Source organism: Ranitomeya variabilis, chromosome 5 (assembly GCF_051348905.1).
Source record: "Ranitomeya variabilis isolate aRanVar5 chromosome 5, aRanVar5.hap1, whole genome shotgun sequence".
Taxonomy (NCBI): Eukaryota; Metazoa; Chordata; class Amphibia; order Anura; family Dendrobatidae; genus Ranitomeya; species Ranitomeya variabilis.
The window spans coordinates 377,933,410-377,959,510 of record NC_135236.1 but is presented as its reverse complement, the minus strand read 5'-3'; the positions used below and the strand labels follow the sequence as shown (position 1 = coordinate 377,959,510).

General features: G+C 43.7%; 1 protein-coding gene across 4 annotated transcripts in view; it reads left to right on the top strand.

The window, feature by feature from the left end:
* Nucleotides 1–26,101, top strand: part of KCND2 (potassium voltage-gated channel subfamily D member 2) — an 832,113-nt gene that overhangs the window by 791,526 nt on the left and 14,486 nt on the right. For all 4 annotated transcript variants that reach the window (XM_077264984.1, XM_077264981.1, XM_077264982.1 and 1 more), the window contains one exon: nt 9,793–10,037. In XM_077264984.1, the coding sequence (XP_077121099.1) occupies nt 9,793–10,037 (245 nt within the window). The remainder of the gene's footprint in view (nt 1–9,792; nt 10,038–26,101) is intronic.

The window sequence follows — 26,101 nt, the reverse complement described above, 5'->3', positions numbered from 1 at the left end:
GTGTCGAGGTGTCTAGGACGTGTTAGGTACACCCCACGGCTACTTCTAGTTGTGGTGTCAGTTTAGGGTTTGCGGTCAGTACAGGTACCACCTACTCCTGAGAAAGTCTCTCATGCGGCTCCAAGGTCACCGGATCATAACACCAGTCTGATCCCAGCTGTAATATTAAAATGTGTTACTCGACATAATATCAAGACTTTCAGCAAATTTACAGTGCTATTTCGGTGAAAGAATTACTTGAATGGAAATGTCAGCTCAAAATATAGAAAGTCAGCAATATCTCATAGCTCTACAAATACAAGTCCACAATCAAGTCCAGATTGCTGATTAGATGGCACTTGGACAACAGTCCTATGGGTTTAGCGTTCCTCTAGGTGTAGTAAATTGAACAATATTATGTTGGTCATAAAAATGAATTCTGCCGTAGATTCCGATAAGTCAGAGTGCCTGCGTTCCATCTCTGCTCTATGTTCCAAGTACTCCAGGAGTATTATATCTCTAATTATTGGACAACACCAGACACTTGAGGAATCGTTAAAGGTAGAGAAGAAGCACGCAACGTTGGATTGTTCTAAAAACAACTACCGTATTTTAAAGTTGCCCTCGCATAATGATATCTTTTGGTTGAATTCTAACTTGAAGGCTTCAAAGTAATCTTATGCAGTCAGACAAAAGATTTAGTAACTGAACTTTGCACATCAACAATCCGGTTGCATGGTAGAGGCTGTATTTGGTTCTGTATTACTTACCTTTGACTCATTACATGAACAGCAGCCATCGGTCCATGACTAATAATACAGTATTAATTATAAATAATGCTATATTTATGCATTTAATCAATCGGATCTCTTATAATTGCCAATTTCATTAAAATCATCCAGCAGAGATTATAATTTGGTTTGTATGAAGTCTCCTGCACATTTCAGATGACAGGAAGAATACTTTGCTTTCATAAAATATATGGCCATATGGTCCATCTTGGTCTTAAATGACAGCAAAAAGATTACACTGGTCAACAGCATTTTTGGTGCCAAAGATATTTCATCGAATTTAGGGTATTTTTGGGGTGCTGATTCTGAATATGTCATCAGTTTTGCCAGATTGGCTCAAGTTTTTGAGATTTTTGGTATCTTATTTATAGCACTTGTTGGTAAATGCGACGCATCATCTCATTAATTTCTTTGGATTAGTACTTGAACTGAGCAGTTCTCAATATAGTTTTGTGTTAATTAGTGTTCTAAAAGTTTGTTCATAGCTTGATTTTTGCACTAACTTTATGTTGTTGTCTGTTTTCCAGTGAAAAGCATGAACTCATCAAGAAGAAGTTGTCTTAACGATCCAGACTCATTCTGTTACATTTGTGGTGAATACACACTGCCAAAACATAGAAGAAACATAACAGACTTCGTAAAAAAAGTGTATTTTGCCTATTTTGGGGTTATGCTTGGGGACCAAGACAAGTTTTGGGCACCACACATAGTGTGCAAAGCATGTATGGAATTATTACGAAAATGGAGCAAAGGACAAAGAAAAAGCTTCAAATTTGGTGTTCCAATGGTGTGGAGAGAGCCAAAAAATCATCATGATGACTGTTATTTCTGTGCAGTGCAAGTGCAAGGATTCAATAAGCATAAGAAACGAAAATGGGAGTAACATGGAATCTGCAAGAAGGCCTGTCCCTCATTGTGAAGATGTGCCTGTACCTGTGTTTACCATAAATAACAGTCATCATGATGATTTTTTGGCTCTCTCCACACCATTGGAACACCAAATTTGAAGCTTTTTCTTTGTCCTTTGCTCCATTTTCGTAATAATTCCATACATGCTTTGCACACTATGTGTGGTGCCCAAAACTTGTCTTGGTCCCCAAGCATAACCCCAAAATAGGCAAAATACACTTTTTTTACGAAGTCTGTTATGTTTCTTCTATGTTTTGGCAGTGTGTATTCACCACAAATGTAACAGAATGAGTCTGGATCGTTAAGACAACTTCTTCTTGATGAGTTCATGCTTTTCACTGGAAAACAGACAACAACATAAAGTTAGTGCAAAAATCAAGCTATGAACAAACTTTTAGAACACTAATTAACACAAAACTATATTGAGAACTGCTCAGTTCAAGTACTAATCCAAAGAAATTAATGAGATGATGCGTCGCATTTACCAACAAGTGCTATAAATAAGATACCAAAAATCTCAAAAACTTGAGCCAATCTGGCAAAACTGATGACATATTCAGAATCAGCACCCCAAAAATACCCCAAATTCATTAAAATATTTTGGACACCAGAAAAAAATTTTTTTTTTGTTGACCTGTGTTATCTGTGTTCTCCAACTCCTAATACTCGAATCTCCACAACATATGTTAATTCTGTAGTTAACACCATGATGACAATAACAAGGAATAAAATCTTTTTGAACTTTTAGAATAAGATTTAAGACTATTTATTTGACATTCAAGCATGTTGACATTGCCTATTGCTGCAACAAGAAATGCCTGATGAGAAATGACAAAAAACAGAGTTTGTGCTGTTGTGTTTTAACCCTAAGGAATGTACTCTTTTTGTTCTTTGGAATGCTTTGTAAACCCATTCTAGTATGAAGTTATTAAGTTACCTTAAAGCAACTTTCCAGGTATGATCTCAAAAATAACATGTAAGTAGGTACCTATAGGTGATGCTGTACTTGGCATCACCTACCACAGTAGGCAAAACCTGAGACCTTAACATGGGCCTGAGCTGGGGAGGGTAAGTACCATTTGTTTTTGTTATTTAACATGCCTGTAGACATTTAGAGTCCACACTGTTGACAGTGGAAAACCCCTTTAAGGAGGCAGTCATAAGTCCAAAATAATTTTCACCCTAAATCCCTATCTACTTAGTGCCATAATCTAAACTATGCTCTAATCTAATTGAATTAAAATCCCCTATCTTTCCTAACTACACTATCTAACTGGTTTTCATTTTTTTTCACTCCCTTTTAGATGATGCTTTGTTTGAGAATCCTAGTGCATGCTTTGCAACAGAGCGCATTGTCAGAATATCCAGCGTGCAGACACCAGCATTGCGCCCCCGCAAGTGATGTCACGGGCTCTGCACGCCAGGTATTCTGACATCATGCTCTGTTGCCAGCTTGTCAATGCTGATCTAAGCCGGCAACAGAGAGCGCACATCGCACAGTGCACAGGGACTAACCCAGCCCCTGAAACGAGCCTCGCTGATGACACTTCATTAAAGGGAGGGGGCAGGGGCTGTGGCCGTGACTGCAGCCTCTGCCTCCCTGACGAAGCTTTGCTTCAATATACCAGCAAGTGCTGGGATTCTCAAACAAAGAGTCATCTAATAGGGAGTGAAAAAAAAAGCCGTTAGATAGTGTAGTTAGGGAAGGGTAGGGAATTTTTAATTCAAGTATATTAGAAAATAGTTTAGATTATGACACAAAATAGAAAAGGATTTAGGAGTAAAATGAATATGGACTTCAGACCTTCCCTTTAATGAACCGTAATTGTGAATAGGAGGATCAGCTATTCTCTACACATATACTGAGACAAATGAGTGTTTAGCAGCTCATACACATTGGATGCATTTTGCCCAACTTCTATTCAGTGGGACCAGCTGACTGTCTAATGATTATAGGTGGTCCCAACCCTGTGCTGACAGCAGATGCCAAAGCAAAGAGCATCTGGGCATGTTGGCTTCCAACTATGTTGCTGCCAATGCTGTCTGGCCATGCTCTCTAAACAGAGCCAAGCATGCATGTGTATGAGGGACTCAAGAATGATAGATGTTGACTGAACAAGTGTTTATCCAGCTGCCATTGGACATGTATGGGGACCTTCAGTAACGGTGGCCCGAATGATCCCTTTAGGACAAGTGCAAAAATTAAATTGCATTCTAAATTCTTTATCTGCAAACTGAGATACATTACCACTTATTATTTTTTAAAATCAAATATTAGGCATGGAGTGCATTGTGTATGTGTATATGCATTATTTATAGTTTTATAGCCAAAATATAAGAAAGTTGTAAAAAAATAAATAACTCAACATAAAACAATTGCAAATGTAATAAACCATCAAAGTCTTATTAAATCAGCAGATGGTAGTACTTTTTGGTGTATCAGGTAAGGCATTTCTTAGAAAATCCATGTTCTGCTATGTGGCTCTAAGACTACTAGGTCCATTTACTTTATACAAGCAGTCACCATTCTTAGGTTTCTTGGATATAAAATTTGAAAATAAAAAGAACACTGTTCAACACTTTGGTCAATAGTCAGCTACTCAAATTCTTTGAACAATACAATTTTGATAGATGGCCGCTTCAGCACATAGCTGATAACACGGTGAGCTGTTACTTATATCACCAGAAGTGCATGTTCTGTTTCCCTGCGGCAACTAAAACATGACAGATGGTGTCCATGGAAATCAGTGGGTTGTCCATGTATTTTAAAGAGGTGTTGGGACCTCCTGAAGAATGTACCTGTTGAAAACAGAAAACAAGAAGCTTAATCAGCGGATCTCCATTTATGAATTCCCCTTTATTAACCCCTTAATCCCATATGACCTACTATCCCGTCGAGGTGACCTGGGACTTAATTCCCAGTGACGGGATAGTACGTCATATGCGATCGGCCGCGCTCACGGGGGGAGCGCGGCCGATCGCGGCCGGGTGTCAGCTGACTATCGCAGCTGACATCCGGCACTATGTGCCAGGAGCGGTCACGGACTGCCCCCGGCACATTAACCCCCGGCACACTGCGATCAAACATGATCGCAGTGTTCCGGCGGTATAGGGAAGCATTGCGCAGGGAGGGGGCTCCCTGCGTGCTTCCCTGAGACGATTGGTACAAGGCGATGTACTCACCTTGTACCGAATGTCTCCTCCCTGCAGTCCCCGGATCCAAAATGGCCACGGGGCTGCATCCGGGTCCTGCAGGGAGTTCTTCCGGGTCCACAGCAGGTGCTGGTAAGCCTGCACGGCTGTATGTCAGATCACTGATCTGACAGAGTGCTGTGCAAACTGTCAGACCAGCGATCTGTGATGTCCCCCCCTGGGACAAAGTAAAAAAAAAAAATCCACATGTGTAAAAAAAAAAAAAGTTCCTAAATAAAGAAAAAAATATATATATTACTCCCATAAATACATTTCTTTATCTAAATAAAAAAACCAAAACAATAAAAGTACATATTTAGTATTGCCGTGTCCGTAACGACCCAACCTATAAAACTGTCCCACTAGTTAACCCCTTCAGTGAACACCGTAATAAAAAAAAAAAAACGAGCCAAAAAACAACGCTTTATTATCATACCGCTCAACAAAAAGTGGAATAACACGCAATCAAAAAGATGTATATAAATAACCATGGTACTGCTGAAAACGTCATCTTGTCCCGCAAAAAACAAGCCGCCATACAGCATCATAAGCAAAAAAATAAAAAAGTTATAGTCCTCAGAATAAAGCGATGCCAAAATAATTATTTTTTCTATAAAATAGCTTTTATCGTATAAAAGCGCCAAAACATAAAAAAATGATATAAATGAGATATCGCTGTAATCGTACTGACCCGATGAATAAAACTGCTTTATCAATTTTACCAAACATGGAACGGTATAAACGCCTCCCCCAAAAGAAATTCATGAATAGCTGGTTTTTGGTCATTCTGCCTCACAAAAATCAGAATAAAAAGCGATCAAAAAATTTCATGTGCTCGAAAATGTTACCAATAAAAATGTCAACTCATCCTGCAAAAAACAAGACCTCACATGACTCTGTGGACCAAAATATGGAAAAATTATAGGTCTCAAAATGTGGAGACGCAAAAACTTTTTTGCTATAAAAAGCGTCTTTTAGTGTGTGACAGCTGCCAATCATAAAAATCCGATATAAAAAAATGCTATAAAAGTAAATCAAACCCCCCTTCATCACCCCCTTAGTTAGGGAAAAATAACAAAATTAAAAAAATGTATTTATTTCCATTTTCCCATTAGGATTAAGGCTAGGGTTAGGGTTAGGGCTAGGGTTAGGGCTAGGGTTAGGGTTAGGGCTAATGTTAGGGTTAGGGTTAGGGCTAGGGTTAGGGTTAGGGCTAGGGTTAGGGCTAGCGTTAGGGTTAGGGCTAGGATTAGGGTTAGGGTTAGGGCTAGGGTTAGGGTTAGGGTTGGTGCTAAAGTTAGGGTTAGGGTTGGGGCTAAAGTTAGGGTTAGGGTTGGGGCTAAAGTTAGGGTTAGGGTTTGGATTACATTTACGGTTGGGATTAGGGGTGTGTCAGGGTTAGGGGAGTGGTTAGGGTTACCGTTGGGATTAGGGTTAGGGGTGTGTTTGGATTAGGGTTTCAGGTAGAATTGGGGAGTTTCCACTGTTCAGGCACATCAGGGGCTCTCCAAACGCGACATGGCGTCCGATCTCAATTCCAGCCAATTCTGCATTGAAAAAGTAAAACAGTGCTCCTTCCATTCTGAGCTCTCCCGTGCGCCCAAACAGGGGTTTACCCCAACATATGGGGTATCAGCGTACTCAGGACAAATTGGACAACAACTGGGGGCTAAAAAATCATTTTTGTGAAAAAAAATTAATTTTTATTTTCACGGCTCTGCGTTATAAACTGTAGTGAAACACTTGGGGGTTCAAAGTTCTCACAACACATCTAGATAAGTTCCTTGGGAGGTCTAGTTTCCAATATGGGGTCACTTGTGGGGGGTTTGTACTGTTTGGGTACATCAGGGGCTCTGCAAATGCAACGTGACGCCTGCAGACCAATCCATCTAAGTCTGCATTCCAAATGGCACTCCTTCCCTTCCGAGCTCTACCATGCGCCCAAACAGTAGTTCCCCCCACATACGGGGTATCAGCGTACTCAGGACAAATTGTACAACAACTTTTGGGGTCCAAATTCTCCTGTTACCCTTGGGAAAATACAAAACTGGGGGCTAATAAATCATTTTGGTGAAAAAAAAAGAATTTTTATTTTCACGGCTCTGCGTTATAAACTGTAGTGAAACACTTGGGGGTTCAAAGCTCTCAAATCTAGGTAAGTTCCTTAGGGGGTCTACTTTCCAAAATCGTGTCACTTGTGGGGGTTTTAATGTTTAGGCACATCAGGGGCTCTCCAAACGCGACATGGTGTCCCATCTCAATTCCAGTCAATTTTGCATTGAAAAGTCAAATGGCGCTCCTTCCCTTCCGAGCTCTGCCATGCGCCCAAACAATGGTTTACACCCACATATGGGGTATCAGCGTACTCAGGACAAATTTCACAACAATTTTTGGGGTCCAATTTCTTCTCTTACCCTTGGGAAAATAAAAAATTGGGGCGAAAATATAATTTTTGTGAAAAAATATGATTTTTTATTTTTACGGCTCTGCATTATAAACTTCTGTGAAGCACTTGGTGGGTCAAAGTGCTCACCACACATCTAGATAAGTTCCTTACGGGGTCTACTTTCCAAAATGGTGTCACTTGTGGGGGTTTCAATGTTTGCACACATCGGCTCTCCAAACGCAACATGGCATCCCATCTCAATTCCAGTCAATTTTTCATTGAAAAGTAAAATGGCGCTCCTTTCCTTCCAAGCTCTGCCATGCGCCCAAACAGTGGTTTACCCCCACATATGGGGTATCAGCGTACTCAGGACAAATTGTACAACAACTTTTGGGGTCCATTTTCTCCTGTTACCCTTGGTAAAAATAAAACAAATTGGAGCTGAACTAAATTTTGCATGAAAAAAAGTTAAATGTTCATTTTTATTTAAACATTCCAAAAATTCCTGTGAAACATCTGAAGGGTTAATAAACTTCTTGAATGTGGTTTTAAGTACCTTCAGGGGTGCAGTTTTTAGAATGGTGTCACACTTGGGTATTTTCTATCATATAGACCCCTCAAAATGGCTTCAAATGAAATGTGGTCCCTAAAAAAAATGGTGTTGTAAAAATGAGAAATTGCTGGTCAACTTTTAACCCTTATAACTCCCTAACAAAAAAAATTTTGGCTCCAAAATTGTGCTGATGTAAAGTAGACATGTGTGAAATGTTACTTATTAAGTATTTTGCATGACATATCTCTGTGATTTAAGGGCATAAAAATTCAAAGTTGGAAAAATTGCGAAATTTCCATTTTTTTCACAAATAAACGCAAGTTATATCGAATACATTTTACCACTATCATGAAGTACAATATGTCACGAGAAAACAGTGGCCTCCTCATCCCTATGCTGGTATGCATGACCTCTTCATCCCTATCCTGGTATACATGTCCCCCTCATCCCTATACTGGAAAGCCCCCTCATCCTTATCCTGGTATGGATGGCCCCCCTCATCCCTATCCTGGTATGCATGGTCCCCTCATCTCTATCCTTTTATGCATGGCCCCCTTATCCCTATCCTTGTATGCCTGGCCCCCTCATCCTAATACTGGTATGCATGGTCCCCTCATCCCCATCCTGGTATTCATGGCCCCCTCATCCCTATCCTGGTATGCACGGCCCCCTCATCTCTATCCTGGTATGCATGGTCCCCTCATCCCTATCCTGGTATGCATGGCCTCCTCATCCCTATCCTGATATGCATGGCTTCCTCATCCCCATCCTGGTATGCATGGCTCCTCATCCCCATCCTAGTATGCAAAGCCACCTCATCCCCATCCTGGAATGCATGGCCCTTTCATCCCTATCCTGGTATGCACGGCCCCCTCATCCCTATCCTGGTATGCATGGCCCCCTCATTCCTATCCAGGTATGCATGGCCCCCTCATCCCTATCCTGGTATGCATGGCTTCCTCATCCCTATCCTGGTATGCATGGCTCCTCATCCCCATCCTAGTATGCAAAGCCACCTCATCACTATCCTGGTATACATGGCCCCCTCATCGCTATCCTGGTATGCATGGCCTCCTCATCCCTATGCTGGTATGCATGACCTTCTCATCCCTATGCTGGTATGCATGGCTCCTCTTCCCTATCCTGGTATGCATGTCCCCCTCATCCCTATCCTGGTATGGATGGCCCCCTCATCGCCATCCTGGTATGCATGGCCCCCATCAGAAAAGAAAAAAACAAAAAAAACCCATCATACTTACCTTCCCTATGCTCCCTCGTAGCATCTTGTTCCAATGCCAGCAGCTGATTTATGCTTGTGAGTAGCGCATGGCAGTGACATCATACATTGCTTACAAGCAGAGGACAGCTGCTGGAATACTCACTGCTCTTCACTCCAAGACTATGGACGTGGAGGGCAGTGAATATTCATTGCTCTTTAATAGCGGACACATCATGATGCACTGAGCTGCGGTACTTTGTTTCAACCAATCATTCTGTGCTGACAGAGTCACTTTAAAAATAGGTTTTCTAAACTAGACAACCCCTTACAATAATCATTCTGGAAACCCATTACTTGTATATATCTTTGTAATATACAGAATTAACTAATTAGATAGAAGTTTCCTAATATTTTATCAATGGACATATTATATTTTGCTGTCTGCTATTTCCAGTCTTCTTTTGAGTCTTGTATATATTGTTGTTTTTTCCAACTTTAATGTTATTTTTGTCTTACATTTTTGGGTCATTGTCCTGCAGTAATATGTGTATGGATGTCTACACTTCGTTAGATTTCATAACTAACTCAGAAGGCTACAATTTCCAATATGTGCAGCATAGTTTATTTTATTTTTATGCATAGTTTATTTGTATATTTTATCTCCTAGAAGGTATAATGTTTTCATGTATATTGGTACAATATGTTGTACAAACCGTGTATATATGTAGCCTTTTAATTCATGACTTTTTGTTTTATGACCTAGAATTACGAATTTATTGATGAACAGACGTACGAAGACAGCTGCAAAGAAGTATCTACCATAAATAAACCAAGGAATCACAGTCCCTCTATGTCATCTCAGCATGAAGGCCGGAGTTTTTGCTGCTCAAGACGAAATAAAAAGAATTTGCGTATTCCAAATGCTACAACATGCAGCCATCATGGGAGTCTTCAAGAGCTTAGTGCTATCCAGATCCAATGTCTGGAAAGAAACCCACTACCAAACAGGTATGAAAAGTCTGTTAATCATTACAATTGCTTGACACTCTTAAATTAAAGTGGTATTCCAATCTAAAAGATCCTATCTCAATATGTAGTAGGTGTAATAATAATAATAATAATAATAGCAAATACCTCCAACCAGAAATGTAGTATAGTTCTTCTGATAAGATCTGTCGCTTACCCCATGTGCAGGCAGTTGCAGCAGCTTAGGTACCCATGGTTACGGCCACTCATAGTGACAGCTAGTTGTTAGTGGTCGTAACTATGGATACCTGCACTACTACAATGCATTGCACATGGGGTAAGCAACATACCATATCAGAAGAACTATACTACATTTCTAATATGAGATACTTGCTATTATTGTTATAATACCTCCTACAAATTGGAATAGGATCTTGGAGAATGCAATACCCCTTTAAGGTCCCAATTCAACATTGCCTTTTAGCCTGTTTATTAGGCAGTTTTGTGTCTTTTTTTGCTTGCAACAAATTCATTATTCTATTTTACATATGCTTACCTGTTTTCTTTTTGTTTTCCACTTTGAGTACAGCGTTTAGAAATTCCTGATGTTTTTAGTTGATTCGCTCACTGTCAGTTTTTAAAACAGTGGAAAACTTGTCGCAATTTCAATCTATTCCTCACCAATCACCATGTGTATTTTTAAATATTTCCAAATTTTGGTCACAAATTGCAAAAAGTCTCAAAACCAGTACAAAAAAGCATAAAAGATCCTATTTTACTTTGCACCAAGTTTATGAATTGCATGCACCGTTTTGATGAATTTGCCACCAAAAATGACAACTATTACCACAATACAAAAAAGGAAATTGACTTATAAAAACGTAAATGTTGAATCCGGGGCATATGTGTTGGTATCAATGTCTCCATTCATCACTTTGACTGAAAAGTTAGAAGTTGACAGAAGGGAGGCCTCCAACATAATGAATAAAGGGACATTTTGAGGACGTTACATAGACCATAAGAGGAGAGCTATGACCTGTCACTACAGTTCAGCATTTACAGTGAGTCTGAGGTAGTCTAAGCAGTGGTGTAACGACCACAGTCTGACTATATAGGCGGGTCAGGGGTCCTGCGACGTGAGCCCCTACTTCAGCTGAATGTGCATCCAATATACCAGGATGGGAGCCATATACCAGGATGGAGGCCAAGTACCAAGGTACTAAACAGGTGTCAGCTCCACTCTGTTTATCTACCACACCACTATCAGTTATATTGTGGCACACGTCAGGTGACATGTCTGTAAGTTGGGCAGATGCACACTTCCCACTGGTCAACCCGATGTCAGACCTGGCAATTTTGGAAGGTATTAATGCTTTCAAGTACGCAACCCCATCAGCCGAGAGCCCTCCATTCTCCTGCTGTAGAGAAGCCCCCTCTCCCACAAGTCTGAGAACAACCCAGAGTCCCGGCCTATTATCACCGGAGAGGTAAAGTTTGAGACTACAGTGACATCATGGATTGCACTGTCCCTGGCCGTCTCGGGGACCATCCTGGCCACTGGATACTCCAAAGTGCGCCCATGGATACAGGTGACCCTGACCCTCCTATTGGGTATTTCAAATCCCTCAGGTGCAACCCTCACTAGTGTCATCGGGCTCCCAGAATCGACCAGTCCGCACATTTTCTTCTCATGCATCCGCAGGGAACCCCCCCTGTAAACTCTCACTGGGTGGATAATTTACATAGCAGACTGGACACACATAATTCACATGCCCCTGGAAATAGTTAATCTGTGGCACCCCTTTGAAATGCTCCGCCCCCTTTTGGGATTCCACCCCTTTTTGGGCAAGTATCCCTGTTCGGGTTACCACCCCCTTTTGGGACTCCATCCCTTTTTGGGACACCATCCCTGTTCAGGTTACCGCCACCTTTTGGGACCCCAACCCTTTTGGGCAACCATCCCTGTTTGGGTCACCGCCCACTTTTAGGGACACCACCCCTTTTAGGGGCACCACCCCTTTCCTGGGGTACACCCCGTGGACTCCCCACGGTACTCTCAGGCACCAGTTCGCACAAAAAAAGTCTCTTTTTGGTCATCACAGGCCCTTTAAGAGTCTGCATAATCTGGACCAATGTCCTTTTACGACACCTCACCAGCTACTGCTGGTGCTACCACAGCTCCTGCTGCAGTCACAAACCGCCAGCACCTCCGGCTGCCGATCACAAGCCCCTGCTGCTGCCACTACAGCTCTGGCTGCTGCAGAACCTCTTGCTGCAACTGCAGCTCCACCGCAGACTTCGTGGACCCACCGATCCACAGCAAAACTTCGTAACTCCGCTGAGTTACAGCCAGATTCTTGTCAGCTTTGCGGACCCGCCGATCCACAGCAAACTTCGTAACCCCACCGAGTTACAGCAGTCACGTCCACACGTGCTTCCTGGACCATTGCCCGCAGTCTAGCACCATATGTGAGATAGTACTTACTGCATGTGTTGGGGGACTTTTGCTTAGTAATGGGACTCAGTCACACAGTGTTAAGGCTACCGAAACGCACCAAATAATTATAAGGATGGTATAAGGTGCGTTCGCAGCCCGGGGTCCATCGTGCAGAGATGGAACATGCTGCTGAGTAATGACGGACTATATGGCAGTATAATGTGGATACACACATGGGTTAGCTTCATCCGGTATGAAGGAAGCGAACCCTGTTGTGTCACAGGGCCGCGGTACCACACAAAGAGCGCAAGCAAAGAGTCACAGAACTCTGTCCCAAGACTCAGGGAAATAGTTCCTCTAGACCTCTTGCGCTCGACACCGCTACTGGGGTGTCAGAGATTAACAGAACTAATAATTTTCTGCACAACAGTGCGTGCAGTGCCGCTCTGGCGGATGCCACTAACCACCCAGACTTGGGTCAGCAAAGCGCTCTATTAGCGCACGGTGCCCCACTGGCGGTCACTGCTATCAGACGCTGTATCGTGTGCTAGCTGTGTGGGATAGCACTGTCAGGCGCTAGATAGCTTCCACCATTCACGAACAGTCAACAACACTAGGGATGGGAATTATTCGAAGCTTTCATCCATCGACAGGCATACATCCACACACACACACAATAATAAGTTTATACTAGCGCATGGCCATGTGGCCATGCGAACCTTTTATAGTGGAAGCTCTCCAGGACCTTCCTAGTGGTCCAATAGGAGCTGCTACAGGACCTGAGCATGTGACCCCCGACCTCCAATGAGAGGTCATCCCTTGGGCATGTTCAGAAGAAGAAAAGCAGGACTTAGTCCCAGGGATGCCTGCTCGCCGCTGATCAGTACTGGTTACAATGGCTGAGCCTGGAAGGACAGCAGTAACTAGCCGTACAGTATCAGCTTGAGCCAGATGCTGGGACCAGCATCTCTGCTGAACAGACTCCACTGTGGCTGGAGGAGAATGGGAGACCGCAGCGGAGATTGTTCGAGATTCCCCCTGTGCAGTGGCGGGAACTCGACACCTAACACACAGGCACGTTTTTCTCACAAAAACAGTCCATGCGGTTTAAAATTATGGCATCATAAACCGGGTCTTGCACAGTCCATTACACTTCATGGAACACAATAGGCACCAACAGGTGACATTAAGTTGTGGCTTTAACTTAGATATTTCATATACGGTTTTTAACTCACAGTTCAGACACTACACCTGACAGGCCCTCCTTGACTAGTTCCCGGGGGTGTCTGTATGCAGTATCAATGTCCATGTCATATAGCACACACGACATTGATTCGTAGTCTCCAAACACGCTAGACCTTACTTCGTCCAGTTACCATGGGAGACCACACAGTTCATTACTGACCCACTGTCAGTGCACACAGTTCCTCATACTCTGGGTTACCTTCCAGGAGCTCCTGTTCAACACGCTGACTCCTGTCAGTCCTCTCTCCTCCAAGGAAACTGCCAAAACCGGAATCACCAACTTGCTTGGCAGGCACACATCAGTTAGTCCAGATCCTCAGACGGGCTGTAGCTCCTCCAATGCAGTGCCATTGCAGACTCTGCATACACTCCTTCCCATGTGCTCTTCAGGAATCCTACCCCCAGAACTTCCAACACAGGTTGTGCTATTCAGGAATCCTACTCCCAGGACTTCCAACACAGGCCACTCAGTGCGCTATTCAGGATGTCCTTCCCCACCAGGGACTGTCCAACACACAAGTCTCTAAGTGCGCTTATCGGGGATCTGATCCTACTCCCAGGATCTCCCAACACACCAGTCTTCAGATCCACTGCCTCCCAGTGCACTATTCAGGGATCCAGTCCACACTCAGGACCGCCCAATACACAAGCCGTCCAGGATCTACACAGTCTCCATTACAGAGACCACTCAGGTCCATACACAGGAACCACTACTGACTCCATTGCAGAGACCACAGGAACCATGTGACCCACACCCTGGTCATATTATGTAGTTGTAACCACTCCCATAGATGGGTGGTGTGTGCTTGGCTAGTTCGACCCGCCCAGCTTTCAGAACTAGCCCTGCCAGCCTCCCTCTAAAACAACACAATTACTTGTAGGACTACAGGTCCCAGAAAAACCTTACTTACTTATCATTGCTTTCTCCCCACCACTCCAATCATTGCCCTTTACACACCTCTATAATTGCTTTCTCCCCCACCACTCCCAACATTGCCCTTTCCACCACCTCTATCATTGCTTTCTCCCCCACCACTCCAATCATTGCCCTTTCCACCACCTGCATGTTTGCTTTCTCCCCCACCACCCCATCATTATCCTCTCCAACACCTTCACACACACACACATACACACACCACTCTATCATTGCTTTCTCCCCATCATTGCATTCTCCATCACCTCCATCATTGCCTTCTCCTCCACCATCCCTTCATTGCCCCCCTTTCCACCACCTTCATCATTGCCTTCTCCCCCACCACCTCATCATTGCCCTTTTCACCACCTTCATCATTGCCTTCTCCCCATCATCCCTATCATTGCCCTTTCCACCACCTCTATCATTACTTTCTCCCCTACCACTCCCATCATTTCCCTTTCCACCACCTCTATCATTGCTTCCTCCCCCACCATTCTCATCATTTCCCTTTCCACCACCTCTATCATTGCTTTCTCCCCCATCATTGCATTCTCCATCACCTCCATCATTGCCTTTCCCCCACCATCCCTTCATTGCCCTTTCCACCACCTTCATCATTGCCTTCTCCCCCACCACCTCATCATTGCCCTTTTCACCACCTCCATCATTGCCTTCTCCCCATCATCCCTATCATTGCCCTTTCCACCATCTCTGTTGTGATTTTGCTTTTTGCTCCCTCTAGTGGTCATTAGTGATTTGACTCTGGAGCGTCTGTCTTTTCCTATATCCTCACCTGGGCCGTTAGTTCAGGGGCGTTGCTATATAAGCTCCCTGGACCTTCAGTTCAATGCCTGGCATCGTTGAAATCAGAGCTAATCTGTTGTGCTCTTGTCCTCTGATCCTGGTTCCTGTTTTTCAAGCTAAGTCTGCTTCATTGCTTTTTGCTTTTGTTTTGTTTGGTATTTTTGTCCAGCTTGTTCCTATCTGTATCCTGTCCTTGCTGGAAGCTCTAGGGGGCTGGTGTTCTCCCCCCGGACCGTTAGACGGTTCGGGGGTTCTTGAATCTCCAGCGTGGATTTTTATAGGGTTTTTGTTGACCAGATAAGTTATCTTGCTATATTCTGCTATTAGTAAGCTGGCCTCTCTTTGCTGAACCTGGTTCATTTCTGTGTTTGTCATTTCCTCTTACCTCACCGTTATTATTTGTGGGGGGCTTGTATCTTGCTTTGGGGTCCCTTTCTCTGGAGGCAAGAGAGGTCTTTGTTTTCTTCTCCTAGGGGTAGTTAGATTCTCCGGCTGGCGCGAGTCATCTAGCGATCACCGTAGGCATGATCCCCGGCTACTTCTAGTGTTGGCGTTAGGAGTAGCTATTTGGTCAACCCAGTTACCATAGCCCTATGATAAAGAAAAAACCTAGCACTCAACTTGATGCGTGTGTGAATTTTTATTTGTAGTACCCAATAAACGTTTCGGTCCCACATACGGACCTTCATCAGTTACGTACCAGGGTGAGGCTTGGGCATAAGAGACAGAAGTGTCTCAGGGCACACATACATGCAGCGTCTTATCAAAGCGCTGAACTGATGTAAATGCTGATAGCGGCCAGACGTGATGTGCCGTGGTCAGACGCGGTATCCGCCGGATACCGCGTCTGACCACGGCACATCACGTCTGGCCGCTATCAGCATTTACATCAGTTCAGCGCTTTGATAAGACGCTGCATGTATGTGTGCCCTGAGACACTTCTGTCTCTTATGCCCAAGCCTCACCCTGGTACGTAACTGATGAAGGTCCGTATGTGGGACCGAAACGTTTATTGGGTACTACAAATAAAAATTCACACACGCATCAAGTTGAGTGCTAGGTTTTTTCTTTATCTGACTTAAGGTGTGGGAGCCTACCTTAGCACCATCCATACAGTAGTGCACACGGTTTTTTTCTATAGACCATAGCCCTATGAGCTGGATTTTTGTATCTTGCAGACTTACACGTTCCTCTGAGACCCTGTCCACTGGGGTCATAACAGTATGCCAGGCCAGTATTAAATGTTTAATGCATTGCAGAAGTGGGATTATAAGAAAGAAAATTTTGAGTTTTTTTTTTTTCCTCTCTCATTTTTCTTTTCTTTTCCCCTTTACCTCAGAGTGGCTTAAGCTTGCTGCAGACATGAATGTCCAGACCTTGATTACAAGTGTGGACCAGCTTGCCGCTCGTGTGCAGGGTATACAAGATTATGTTACCAGAAATCCTAGGTCTGAACCCAAGATTCCGATTCCTGAACTGTTTTCAGGAGACCGATTTAAGTTTAGGAATTTCAGGAATAATTGTAAATTATTTTTGTCCCTGAAACCTTGTTCGTCTGGAGACTCTGCTCAACAAGTACAAATTGTTATTTCATTCTTACGGGGTGACCCTCAGGATTGGGCTTTTTCGTTGGCGCCAGGAGATCCGGCATTGGCTGATATTGATGCGTTTTTTCTGGCGCTCGGTTTACTTTATGAGGAACCCAATCTTGAGATTCAGGCAGAGAAAGCCTTGCTGGCTATGTCTCAGGGCCAGGACGAGGCTGAGGTGTATTGCCAAAAATTTCGGAAATGGTCCGTGCTGACACATTGGAACGAGTGTGCACTGGCCGCTAATTTTAGAAATGGCCTTTCTGAGGCCATTAAGAATGTTATGGTGGGTTTTCCCATTCCCACAGGTCTGAATGATACCATGTCCCTGGCTATTCAAATTGACCGGCGGTTGCGGGAGCGCAAAACCGCAAATTCCCTCATGTTGTTGTCTGAACAGACACCTGATGTGATGCAATGTGATAGAAAAACCGCAAATTCCCTCATGGTGTTGTCTGAACGGACACCTGATTTGATGCAATGTGATAGAATCCTGACTAGAAATGAGAGGAAAATTCATAGACGCCGGAATGGCTTGTGCTACTACTGTGGTGATTCTACACATGTTATCTCAGCATGCTCTAAACGTATATCTAAGGTTGTTAGTCCTGTCACCGTTGGTAATTTGCATCCTAAGTTTATTCTGTCTGTAACTTTGATTTGCTCACTGTCATCTTATCCTGTCATGGCGTTTGTAGATTCAGGTGCTGCCCTGAGTCTTATGGATCTCTCATTTGCTAAGCACTGTGGTTTTATTCTTGAACCATTAGAAAATCCTATCCCTCTTAGGGGTATTGATGCTACGCCATTGGCAGAAAATAAGCCGCAGTATTGGACACAGGTTACCATGTGCATGACTCCTGAACACCGCGAGGTGATACGTTTTCTCGTTCTACATAAAATGCATGATTTGGTTGTTTTGGGGCTGCCATGGTTACAGACCCATAATCCAGTCCTTGACTGGAAGGCTATGTCAGTGTCTAGTTGGGGCTGTCGTGGTATTCATGAGGATTCCCTGCCTGTGTCTATTGCTTCTTCTACGCCTTCGGAAGTTCCGGAGTACTTGTCTGATTATCAGGATGTCTTTAGCGAGTCCAGGTCCAGTGCATTGCCTCCTCATAGGGAATGTGACTGTGCAATAGATTTGATTCCAGGCAGTAAATTTCCTAAGGGAAGACTGTTTAATCTGTCGATACCTGAACATACCGCTATGCGTTCATATATCAAGGAGTCTCTGGAGAAAGGACACATCCGTCCGTCTTCTTCCCCTCTTGGTGCGGGATTCTTTTTTTGTGGCTAAAAAGGACGGATCTTTGAGGCCTTGTATTGACTATCGGCTTTTAAATAAGATCACTGTCAAATTTCAGTATCCTTTGCCGCTGTTGTCTGACTTGTTTGCCTGGATTAAAGGTGCCAAGTGGTTTACCAAGATAGACCTTCGTGGTGCGTACAACCTTGTGCGCATTAAGCAAGGGGATGAATGGAAAACCGCATTCAATACGCCCGAAGGTCATTTTGAGTACTTGGTGATGCCTTTTGGGCTCTCTAATGCCCCTTCAGTTTTTCAGTCCTTTATGCATGACATTTTCCGGAACTATCTGGATAAATTTCTGATCGTTTATCTGGATGATATTCTGTTTTTTTCTGATAATTGGGACTCGCATGTGGAGCAGGTCAGGATGGTCTTTAAAATTTTGCGTGAAAATTCTTTGTTTGTCAAGGGCTCAAAGTGTCTTTTTGGTGTACAGAAGGTTCCCTTTTTGGGGTTCATTTTTTCCCCTTCTGCTGTGGAGATGGACCCAGTCAAGGTCCGAGCTATTCTTGATTGGACTCAGCCCTCGTCAGTTAAGAGTCTTCAGAAGTTCTTGGGTTTCGCTAACTTCTACCGTCGTTTTATCGCTAACTTTTCTAGCATTGTGAAACCTTTGACGGATATGACCAAGAAGGGCTCCGATGTGGTTAATTGGGCTCCTGCTGCCGTGGAGGCTTTCCAGGAGTTGAAACGTCGGTTTACTTCGGCGCCTGTTTTGTGCCAGCCTGATGTCTCACTTCCCTTTCAAGTTGAGGTGGATGCTTCAGAGATTGGAGCAGGGGCCGTTTTGTCGCAGAGAGGCCCTGGTTGCTCTGTTATGAGACCTTGCACCTTTTTCTCTAGGAAGTTTTCGCCTGCGGAGCGAAATTATGATGTGGGCAATCGGAAGTTGTTGGCCATGAAATGGGCATTTGAGGAGTGGCGTCATTGGCTCGAGGGTGCTAAGCATCGTGTGGTGGTCTTGACTGATCACAAAAATCTGATGTATCTCGAGTCTGCTAAACGCCTGAATCCTAGACAGGCCCGCTGGTCATTGTTTTTCTCCCGTTTTGACTTTGTTGTCTCGTATTTACCAGGTTCAAAGAATGTGAAGGCCGATGCTCTTTCCAGGAGCTTTGTGCCTGATGCTCCTGGAGTCGCTGAACCTGTTGGTATTCTTAAGGATGGTATTATCTTGTCAGCTATTTCTCCAGATCTGCGACGTGTGTTGCAGAGATTTCAGGCTGATAGGCCTGATTCTTGTCCACCTGACAGACTGTTTGTGCCTGATAAGTGGACCAGCAGAGTCATTTCCGAGGTTCATTCCTCGGTGTTGGCAGGTCACCCAGGAATTTTTGGCACCAGAGATCTGGTGGCCAGATCCTTTTGGTGGCCTTCCTTGTCTAGGGATGTGCGGTCATTTGTACAGTCCTGTGGGACTTGTGCTCGAGCTAAGCCTTGCTGTTCTCGTGCCAGCGGGTTGCTCTTGCCCTTGCCTGTCCCTAAGAGACCTTGGACACATATCTCCATGGATTTCATTTCTGATCTTCTGGTGTCTCAGGGCATGTCTGTTATCTGGGTAATATGTGATCGCTTCTCCAAGATGGTCCATTTGGTTCCTTTGCCTAAACTGCCTTCCTCTTCCGATCTGGTTCCTGTGTTTTTCCAGAACGTGGTTCGTTTGCACGGCATCCCTGAGAATATTGTGTCAGACAGAGGATCCCAGTTCGTTTCCAGATTCTGGCGATCCTTTTGTAGTAGGATGGGCATTGACTTGTCGTTTTCGTCTGCTTTCCATCCTCAGACTAATGGACAGACGGAGCGAACTAATCAGACTTTGGAGGCTTATTTGAGGTGTTTTGTCTCTGCTGATCAGGACGATTGGGTGACCTTCTTGCCGTTAGCTGAGTTTGCCCTTAATAATCGGGCTAGTTCCGCCACCTTGGTTTCGCCGTTTTTCTGCAACTCTGGTTTCCACCCTCGTTTTTCTTCGGGTCATGTGGAACCTTCTGACTGCCCTGGGGTGGATTCTGTGGTGGATAGGTTGCAGCGGATCTGGAATCTTGTGGTGGACAACTTGAAGTTGTCACAGGAGAGGGCTCAGCGCTTTGCCAACCGCCGCCGCGGTGTGGGTCCCCGACTACGTGTTGGGGATTTGGTGTGGCTTTCTTCCCGCTTTGTTCCTATGAAGGTTTCCTCTCCCAAATTTAAACCTCGTTTTATTGGTCCTTACAAGATATTGGAAATTCTTAATCCTGTATCCTTTCGCCTGGATCTTCCTGTGTCGTTTGCTATCCACAACGTGTTTCATAGGTCCTTGTTGCGGCGGTACGTTGTGCTTGTGCTTCCTTCTGCTGAGCCTCCTGCTCCGGTGTTGGTTGAGGGCGAGTTGGAGTACGTGGTGGAGAAGATCTTGGATTCTCGTCTCTCCAGGCGGAGGCTTCAGTACCTGGTCAATTGGAAGGGCTATGGTCAGGAAGATAATTCCTGGGTGGTCGCCTCTGATGTTCATGCGGCCGATTTAGTTCGTGCCTTTCACGCCGCTCATCCTGATCGCCCTGGTGGTCGTGGTGAGGGTTCGGTGACCCCTCACTAAGGGGGGGTACTGTTGTGATTTTGCTTTTTGCTCCCTCTAGTGGTCATTAGTGATTTGACTCTGGAGCGTCTGTCTTTTCCTATATCCTCACCTGGGCCGTTAGTTCAGGGGCGTTGCTATATAAGCTCCCTGGACCTTCAGTTCAATGCCTGGCATCGTTGAAATCAGAGCTAATCTGTTGTGCTCTTGTCCTCTGATCCTGGTTCCTGTTTTTCAAGCTAAGTCTGCTTCATTGCTTTTTGCTTTTGTTTTGTTTGGTATTTTTGTCCAGCTTGTTCCTATCTGTATCCTGTCCTTGCTGGAAGCTCTAGGGGGCTGGTGTTCTCCCCCCGGACCGTTAGACGGTTCGGGGGTTCTTGAATCTCCAGCGTGGATTTTTATAGGGTTTTTGTTGACCAGATAAGTTATCTTGCTATATTCTGCTATTAGTAAGCTGGCCTCTCTTTGCTGAACCTGGTTCATTTCTGTGTTTGTCATTTCCTCTTACCTCACCGTTATTATTTGTGGGGGGCTTGTATCTTGCTTTGGGGTCCCTTTCTCTGGAGGCAAGAGAGGTCTTTGTTTTCTTCTCCTAGGGGTAGTTAGATTCTCCGGCTGGCGCGAGTCATCTAGCGATCACCGTAGGCATGATCCCCGGCTACTTCTAGTGTTGGCGTTAGGAGTAGCTATTTGGTCAACCCAGTTACCATAGCCCTATGAGCTGGATTTTTGTATCTTGCAGACTTACACGTTCCTCTGAGACCCTGTCCACTGGGGTCATAACACATCTCTATCATTGCTTTCTCCCCCACCACTCCCATCATTTCCCTTTCCACCACCTCTATCATTGCTTTCTCCCCCGCCACTCCAATCATTGCCCTTTGCACCACCTGCATCATTGCTTTCTCCCTCACCACCCCATCATTTCCCTCTCCACTACCTTCACACACACATACACACACCACTCACAGGATTGCTCCCTGCCCACCGCAATCTGGCCAGGTGCCCTTCGGAGCCTCGGGGTCAGAGAAAGACCAGATTGCCCTCAGTGTTAGCCACCCTGCAGGGGCCCCCTTCCACTTCCGGACCCTGATGCAGCTGCATCAGCTGCACATGAATATATTCCAGTGGGGAAGCCCTGGTCCAAATCTTGTACCAGGGCTCATCATACTCTGTTACCCCACTGAGTCTAAGTGACACCTCCTTAGTCCTGTTACATTCTGTGGCTCTCTAACTCCCCTACATCTCTGCTATATGTTGGCAGCTGTGTATGTGATATGTCAATTGCAGGCTTATTAGGAAGTCATTGTATTGGACCAATGCAAATGCAGAGCTGGGACCATAAGCGCAAAAACAGGATAGCATTTTTATGTAAAGCTGAAAATCTATATTACATAGTGGCAATATATCTTGCCCCCTTTTCCAAAAAATGTGCCTGTATGGCTTGAATGAGCAGGTATCTTATTTCTGTGGCTGAAGTAATATTAGTGGTCTGTTTGAGGTGGGGCTGTCCTTAAAGGGTTTGTCCACCTTTAGGAACCTTTTTTCTTACTTTTATGCATGCAATTGGGGCTAAAATTCATTTTTGCAGTTGTGTTTCATCAAAAGTTTTGCACTGTTTGCCTCTTGTGGCCTCTGTATTATGCTATGGTCACTCATTCAGTATTTGATCAGTATTTTACATCAGTATTTATAAGTCAAAATCAGCAGTGGAACAATCAGAGAAAAAGTATAATAGAAACACGTCACCACTTCTGTATTTATCACCCACTCCTGGTTTTGGCTTAGTAACATACTGACCAAATACTGATAGTGTTACTATATCCTTACACTGTTTACTGCTGGCTGCAGAAAGAGTTAATGGGATGGCCATGCTATCTTTATTTTAACATATGTAGGAGACATGATTTTTTATGGCAGATATGGTATGACAGGTTATCCTCCTGCTCTTTCCTCAGAGACTACACGTTACTCCTGTCCATAAAATTGCCGCTGGTGGAGGACGATGTGATCAAATCTGTCCATCGGTCTCCTCCAATAGTAAAGCAGGTTTCACATGTGAGGTTTTCTATTTGTCAATATGTTTTGTTTTTTGCGGGACGAGTTGTACTTTTGAATGACACCATTGATTTTACCATATAGTGTACTGGAAAAAGGTGAAAAAAATCCAAGTGCGGTGAAATTGCAAAAAAAAAAAAAAAAAGTGCAATTCCACAATTGATTTTTTTTTTTTTTTTTTACCCTGTTCACTATGTGCTAAAACTGACCTGCCCTTATCATTCTCCAGGTCAGAGCAAGTTCACAGATACCAAACATGTCTAGGTTCTTTTTCTTTTTTATTACAATGGTGAAGAAAATCCAAAGTTTGTATAAAAAAAAAAAAAAAAACAGCGTCATTTTCCAAGACCTGTAGCATTTTCATTTTTCTGGTTCTGGGGCCAGGTAAAGGCTTTTTGTTTTGAGCGCTGAGCTGACATTTTTTTTAATACCATTTTGAAGTAGATATGCTGTTTTAATCACCTATTATTGCATTTTATTGCAATGTTTTGGGGACAAAAACCACAAAATTCAGGTGTTTGATTCTTTTCCTTGTTACGCCGTTTACTGATTGCATTATTTGTTTTTATATTTTGATAGATCGGGCGTTTCTGAATGCAGTGATACCAAATATGTGTATTTTTTTTTTGTATGGAGCAAAAGGGGGTGATTTGAACTCATATTTTTTTAGTAAAAATGTTTTCTACATTTTACTTGCTTCATTAGTCTCCTTTAGTGTTGAGCGATACCTTCCGATATTTGAAAGTATCGGTATCGGATGGTATCGGCCGATATCCGAAAAATATCGGATATTGCCGATACCGATACCCGATACCAATACAAGTCAATGGGACACAAGTATCGGAAGGTATCCTGGATGGTTCCCAGGGTCTGAAGGAGAGGAAACTCTCCTTCAGGCCCTGGGATCCATATTAATATGTAAAATAAGGAAAAAAAAGAAAAAAATAGGGATATACTCACCCTCTGACGCACCCTGGTAGTAACCGCTGTAACCGGCAGCCTCCGTTCCTAAGAATGAGCGAGTGAAAGACCTGCGATGACATCGCGGCTTGTGATTGGTCGCGTGACCACTTGTGACCGCTCACGCGACCAATCACAAGCCGCGACATCATCGCAGGTCCTAAACTCCTCATTCTTAGGAACGGAGGCTCCCGGTTACATCGGTAAGGTCCAGGGGCCGCCGGAGGGGTGAGTATATCCATATTTTTTATTTTAATTCTTTATTTTTTACATGAATATGGATCCCAGGGTCTCCTCTCCTCCAGACCCTGGGAATCATACACTGGGAACTTCCGATTCCGATTTCCGATATCACAAAAATATCGGAACTCGGTATCGGAATTCCGATACAGCAAGTATCGGCCGATACCCGATACTTGCGGTATCGGAATGCTCAACACTAGTCTCCTTAGGAAACTTGAAGCTGCGATCGTCTGATCGCCTGTGCTACACATAGCAGAAATGTGTAGCAGAAATCATCATCTCCTATGAACGCCTACCACGGGCCAGCAATCATAGGAGAACTGCAATGATGAGCACTGTCTTCTACAGACCCCCGGTTGTCATGCAACCCATCAGTGCCCCGCGATCATGTGACAAGGCCGCCGATAGGCGAGGTTTGTGATGTGCCTCCTGTAAGTGCAGCTTAAATTCCGCTGTCAAGAGATTTAACATGTTAACAGCTTTGAGTGGATCACAGTTCCACCTGCGACTGTTAGGGGCACATGACAGCTGATCAAATCAGCTATTATGTGCCGGAAAAGATTCAGGCTCAGCACCAGAGCCCACATAAAATACAGAGGCACGATCTATGACGTACCTATACGTGATAGGTCATGAAGGTCATAAAGTCTCATAGCTGCATGCTTCTTCCATTTCAGGATAGAAGGAGATTGTAATTGCAGCACTTTATTTCTTTCATAGATAGCTGGACAGTCAGATTAATATATAGAGATAAAAAAATAAAGGAAAGCAGCCTGGTGCTTAGAAAGTGGATCCCAACTCTGAGCCCTTCCCAGTATTAGATACCACAATCTACAATATGCCGAGTTGTAATTGTAATTTTTATTTTATATGGTTGAATAAACTACCAAATTTTTTTCACATTGCAGTTTAAAGTGCTACCATTTTTTTATCTGCTAGCTAGAATAATTCTAGATGTATAGACTGATAAAATAAAATGGAACATAGTTAAAATAAATGAATACATTACCCTAACAGGGAATTACAGTGGTCTTTGTGGTCTGGGTGAGAGCTTTTTCTTTCGCCCCAAGCTGACATTTTTTATTTTATTGCAATGTTGCAGCAACAAAAAAACTAAATTTTGGCGTTTCAATTTTTTTCTCATTACACCATTTATCGATCAGATTGGTTTATTTTATATTTTGATATATTGGTCATTTCTTAAAGCACCGATACCAATTATATGTATTTTTCGAATTGTTTTATTTTAGTGGGGCAAAAGGGGGGTGATTTTAACTTTTGTGGGGGGTTTATACTTAAGTTTACACTTTTTATTTTAATTACTAGTCCCCTTAGGAGACTTAAAGCAGCGACTCAGGATGTGCTATGCAGTGGGGAAAAAAATATTTAGTTAGCCACTAATTGTGCGAGTTCTCCCACTTAAAAAGATGAGACAGGCCTGTAATGGACATCATAGGTAGACCACAACTATGAGAGTGAGTCAAAATGATAAAACAAATCCAGAAAATCCCCTTGTCTGATTTGGCAAGATTTATTTTGCAAATTATGTTAGAAAATAACTATTTGGTCGTTAACAAAAGTTCCTCTCAATATTTTGTTATATATCCTTTGTTGGCAATAACAGAGGTCAAAGGTTTTCTGTAAGTCTTCACAAGGTTGGCACACACTGTTGGTGGTATGTTGGCCCATCTCCTCTAGAGCAGTGATGTTTTGAGCCTGTCGCTGGGCAACTGTCATGTCGGACGCTGTTCATACTAGGGCGTTCAACAGACAGCGGTAATTCCGCTTTTGTCCACTATGCGCTCAGTGGCGTTGGCTAGATTTTGTCTAGCTGGTCCGGGGTTAATTTAGCTGGTGCTCGGATTGGAAGCTGGGTCACGCCCACTGCCTTTAAATTGTTCTTCTGAACATTGGGTGTCGCCGATTATAGCTTCTGTCTTGTGCTTGGCTATCTCGGTCTGGAGTGGTGGTCTAGGAATAGGAGAATC